The sequence below is a fragment of the Penaeus japonicus genome, unplaced genomic scaffold, assembly GCF_977035675.1.
Source record: "Penaeus japonicus unplaced genomic scaffold, GWHDUDI00000001_assembly GWHDUDI00000002, whole genome shotgun sequence".
NCBI classification, from domain to species: Eukaryota; Metazoa; Arthropoda; class Malacostraca; order Decapoda; family Penaeidae; genus Penaeus; species Penaeus japonicus.
Window position 1 is genome coordinate 31,734,523 of NW_028234404.1, and position 5,000 is coordinate 31,739,522.

Sequence of the window (5,000 nt, forward strand, 5' to 3'; positions counted from 1 at the left end):
AATATGTAAAGAAATGGCATCGGCTTCTGTTACCTTTTTTCAATTAATTTTCAGTTCTTCACACATGAGAAGGAGAGGTTAAGCCCCTCACTAAGTGTACAGTTATTTCCAATATATATATAAAAAACATGTCATTCAAGTGCTTCAGCTTATTAGTCGAAATATAACCTTAATTTGTTCAAAATCATGTTCTACAGACCGCGTGGAAAATAACTGCATTATTAAGACGCCATAGAGACACGAGTTCACAGCAAGTAACTGTACCTGAGTAACAGCCCCGCCATTTCCGCACCAGCTGAAGCGACGGGCGGAAGGCGAGGGTGGGTGGGGGGGAGAGGGCGTTGGGGGCCTGGGGAGATATAGGGAATAGGAGGAAGGGGGAAGGGGAGGGATAGGAGAGGTAGGGGATAGGGGGAAGGGGATATGGGAGAGGTAGGGAATAGGGGGAAGGGGAGGGGGAGGAGAGAGGGTTGAGGGGATATGGGAGAGGTAGGGAATAGGGGGAAGGGGAGGGGGAGGAGAGAGGGTTGAGGGGATATGGGAGAGGTAGGGGGGCCAGGGGAGAAGGGAAGAGATAGGGTTTAGGGTGTGGGGAATATAAGAGAGGGTGGAGGGGTTTGGTTAACACTGTATTTTTTCTTTTTTTTCCAGACGACAGATTCAAATCACCTGAATTATGGTAAGATCCTGACTTGCATTACTGAGATGCAAGGCAAGGCTCTTTGTATGATAAGGAGCCAGGTGTTTGCGCCAACCTAACTGTATTTGTGTATGTCTTTGTTTATAGTATGTGTTTGTACGTGACTCTGCGTGCGATCAGTATGATAGATACTTGATTCTTGAGTCGGTGCATCGTAATATCACCGAAAAATTCCAGACACTATCATGCTAAGGGTGTCACGAACTTGATAGAGAGAAATACCAATTCACAGACCAAGAAATATGAATAGGCCTATTAAACACATGGCAGAGAGAAATACCAATTCACAGACCAAGAAATATGAATAGGCCTATTAAACACATGGCAGAGAGAAATACCAATTCACAGACCAAGAAATATGAATAGGCCTATCAAACACATGGCAGGTAAACATATGCTCCGTTTCGTCTCATTGGCGCCACACATTGATTCCCTAAACAACGTCGAATTAAAAGATATAGATGAATAAAGATATAAATAAAGAACGACTCAGAGCTAAGCAACTAAAATATCGAAAAATAATTTAGCATTATCAATGTTTATGGACATTAGAAAACTTCCTTTCCAGAGATTCGGAATGTACCTCATTAAAAATTGTAATTCGGATTGAATGGTCAAATTTTTTTTTTTTTAAACGAGATATTCCAAGTCGACGAAATTAGATTGTTATAAGACATTTAAAAATACGAAAGAAAACACAAAAGTTATTCAGAAGAAAACGTCTGAATGCGTCCCTATATATGAATAACATGAAGAATGTATATCAGTTACACTTTTAAAATAGATTGGACTCTTTGACATTTTATTTCGCAATTTACGTACAACAAAATTAGACAGACACTAATGAACTTTCATAAATTAGTTAGTTAAGAAATCACCTTCCTCTAGTTATACTGAACTCAAACTCAATTATCTTTCACTTAAAATACTCACCGATATAAAATAATAGTCGCACTTTTACCAATGATTTTAACGCATCCAAACATCTTCAGAAAGTCGACGTGTTACCAATGATTCTAGAGTATTTAGAGACGTCATCTTATCTAACATTAAACAGCCCATTATCTGTACCACTTGTCTTGGGTATCCTTACTTACCAACTAAGCACCATGAATTATGATGAGTTTATCAGTAAAGAGTAGCAAGTATAAAATAGTGAATTTGTAAATAATATTAAGTTTATCTGGTAGGATGACATCTCATCACGTAACTACCAGAACGTCAATAGGTATTATGTCGTACGGTGTATGTTATAGAATAAATTGGACTTCGGTTATGATGTTCATAAAAGGTTGCATCACAAGGGAGTCATTATACAACGGCTTGCAATAAGACTTCTTTATGATGAGTTATATCGCCGACACTATATAATGTGTATAGTTATGGTGCTATAAAGTCTCTACTGATATATAGTGATCATACTTTTGATCCACGAGCAGATGCAGACACGTCCAATGAATAAGCACAGAAAGCTAAGAAAAATACCATTGAACATGACTGGGAAACGTTAATCTGTCACGGCGATGAATCTGTACTAATACTCTTTTGTATTTGTGGCTACTTGCCTGTTGATAACTGCTGTTTTACCTTCGTGTTTATATCCGTGAGAATATGTGCGCGAACATTTTTATCTCGGTTTTGCGGTCACCTAGCATCACTCTGAGGGGGGGGGGGGGCTTACGTTGTATTTTTTTTATCTCTCTCTCTTTCTTTCTTTCTTTCTTTCTTTCTTTCAGCTGTAGTTGCAGTTGAGAGGTGAACATACGTAAGCGGACATTCAGTTTATTTCTTCTTGATACCAAGGAAAGATCATGAAAAACTAACACGTGCTGCTAAATAGGTAACGTTACGAAACGGAACGAAGCTTTTAATTAATATACATTACACAGGTGCGAATATTTATTTTTGATAGATTGACTGAATTTCTGAATAAGTGAGCTCGTTATGCAGTGAAGTTGCAATAATATTCACTGCTCGCATTAGCACCCGTTCTTCGTAGAGTGCCTTGTGGTCCAAGGTATTGGTTGCTGTTTCTGCAATGTTTCACTTCGCCTGTAACTTTGTCCAAACAACCAGCGAGTGAATTTGGTGCGGGGGCTTCTGTAAAGTGTATTCTTTCTGCAAATCTGTTGATCGGTTAATTCCCAAGTGCGCCGGATGCGGTATGCGCACTTTGTATCATCAAGTTGTATAATTCTTCCTTCAGAGACAAAGGGAAAAAATAGATAATGTGTAGAAAATAAAACAGGCAGAAAGACACAGAATTCGAGAGAACAAATAAAAGAAAAGAAAAACGGAGTCTGCAATCTTTTAATACGAAACGTAGACAGAGACACAAACAAAGGGATATACAAGGAAGATTGGTAGAATTAGAAGAAAAAAATACAAAGGGACATACAGACAAAATAACCAAATAGAGACATAGGCATAAAAGGAGGTGGTCATTTAAAAGAGACAAGTAGATATCATCGGTACCAACCAAAACTCCTCATATATATATATTTTTTTTCCTTCCAGGGAGGACAGCATGAGTCACACCGGAAGTGCGGGCCCCGGCATCCCTTCTTCAACATGACGTCCGTTTTGGGGCGGAGGCGAGGCGGCCTCCTTTACCTTACCTGCTCGTGCTTGCTGCTGGCGTTCTGCTTCGTCACGTCTGTCCTTAGGCCAGCGAGCCTCCGCCATTCCCGCGGCCAGGAGGTGTATCCGTGGCAGATGATTGGCTATGACGATTATGACTGCGGATGTGCCAGGTCTGGTCCGCCAATCGTGAAAGAGAGCGAGCAATCGCTGTGCGGAGACTATTCGACGAGTCGAGGCCTCGGCCAAAAAGTGGTATCCTACTCGTTGTTTGGCAACTTAAACAACACTATTGTATATAATAAATATTTCACAGCGTTCGAAGATCGACTGAAAGAGGTCGAACAATATTACAAAGGTGAGTCCAGATATGTAATGGAAGTATTAACGGTCTTATCATTACCTATGGTGATGCTGCTATTATTTGTCTCTTTACAATATATTCAGGAATGGGGTATGCTTTCATAATAAGATATGTATTATTATCAGAGATAAAAAGATATCCAAACACTTACGCCCAAATGATCTAATTAACTGCTAGAGAATTCGCTAGATGTACGAAATATCACCCTTTGTTTTCGATGTGCATTACGGGATTCATAACGCCTTTCAGGATGGACCGTTCGGCTCTACCACAACTTGTCCCGGAGCGACGTTGCTTCACAGAAGTACCTGTGCCGCCTGTACTGCCAGTATCACCACCTGGACCTCTGTCAGGTCGACAACCTGTATCCGCCGAAGGGCAACGGCAACGATTCTTCGAAGACGCTGAAGGAGGCAGCTGAGCTCCGTGGCGTCCTCGGGGAGAGGGCGCTGAGCCGCCTCAAGGGAACCACTTCCTCCGCCGTTCCTGGTAGGTCTGGTTGGCGTATCCCTAATTCTTTGCAAAAGCTGTTTGTTGTAAACTATGAATAGAAGCTTTATTTCACTATACTTCACTATATATATCATTATCTGCTGTAGGGTTTTGTTCAGTGTTACACCCTAATGTTTATAACCCGAGGTAGAGGAATGAAGAAGTTAGCGAAAGTCTGGAGTAAATGCTCGTAGATTTGTAGCTGCGTTTCCGAACAAGGCGAAACTTTTAAAACACATATGAAGATATTGTTATTATTATTATTATTATCTTCCAATTAACCGTTCTTGGTACTTGGATCCACCTGTTATATCCACAACGAGTTTCCCTGCCCCTTGTGTTCCAAATCTCCAAACGAAACAATGGCCCATAACCAACGTCCACAACTTCCTCCCTCCCAGAGAGCTACGGGAAGAAGCTAGTGGGTCGTATGTGGCGCTTCGTCGCGATGGCGGACCCGTTGGTCTCGGAGTTCCTGGTGCGAGACACCGACTCCTCCGTGCTTCCCCGCGAGGTCGCCGCCGTGGAACAGTGGCTCCACAACTCCACGGCTCTTCTGCACGTCATGCGCGACCACCCGAGCCACAACGGATTCATCCTCGCAGGTTAGGGGGCTTAGCAGAGAGAGAGGGGGGGGAGAGAGAGGGGGAGAGAGAGAGAGAGAGAGAGAGAGAGAGAGAGAGAGAGAGAGAGAGAGAGAGAGAGAGAGAGAGAGAGATAAAGAGAGAGAGAGATAAAGAGAGAGAGAGATAGAGAGAAAGAGAGAGAAAGAGAGAGAGAGAGAGAAAGAGAGAGAGAGATACAGAGAGAGAGAGATAGTGAGAGAGAGAGAGGGGGGGGGGAGAGGGAGGAAGAGAAAGAAAG

General features: G+C 42.2%; 1 protein-coding gene across 1 annotated transcript in view; it reads left to right on the top strand.

The window, feature by feature from the left end:
- LOC122256564 (uncharacterized) overlaps positions 1-5,000 on the top strand; it is a 16,425-nt gene that overhangs the window by 8,744 nt on the left and 2,681 nt on the right. Inside the window, exons 2-4 of the mRNA XM_043021353.2 lie at positions 3,218-3,638; positions 3,894-4,133; positions 4,538-4,741. Coding sequence (XP_042877287.2) covers positions 3,272-3,638; positions 3,894-4,133; positions 4,538-4,741 — 811 coding nt within the window. The 5' untranslated portion in view covers positions 3,218-3,271. The remainder of the gene's footprint in view (positions 1-3,217; positions 3,639-3,893; positions 4,134-4,537; positions 4,742-5,000) is intronic.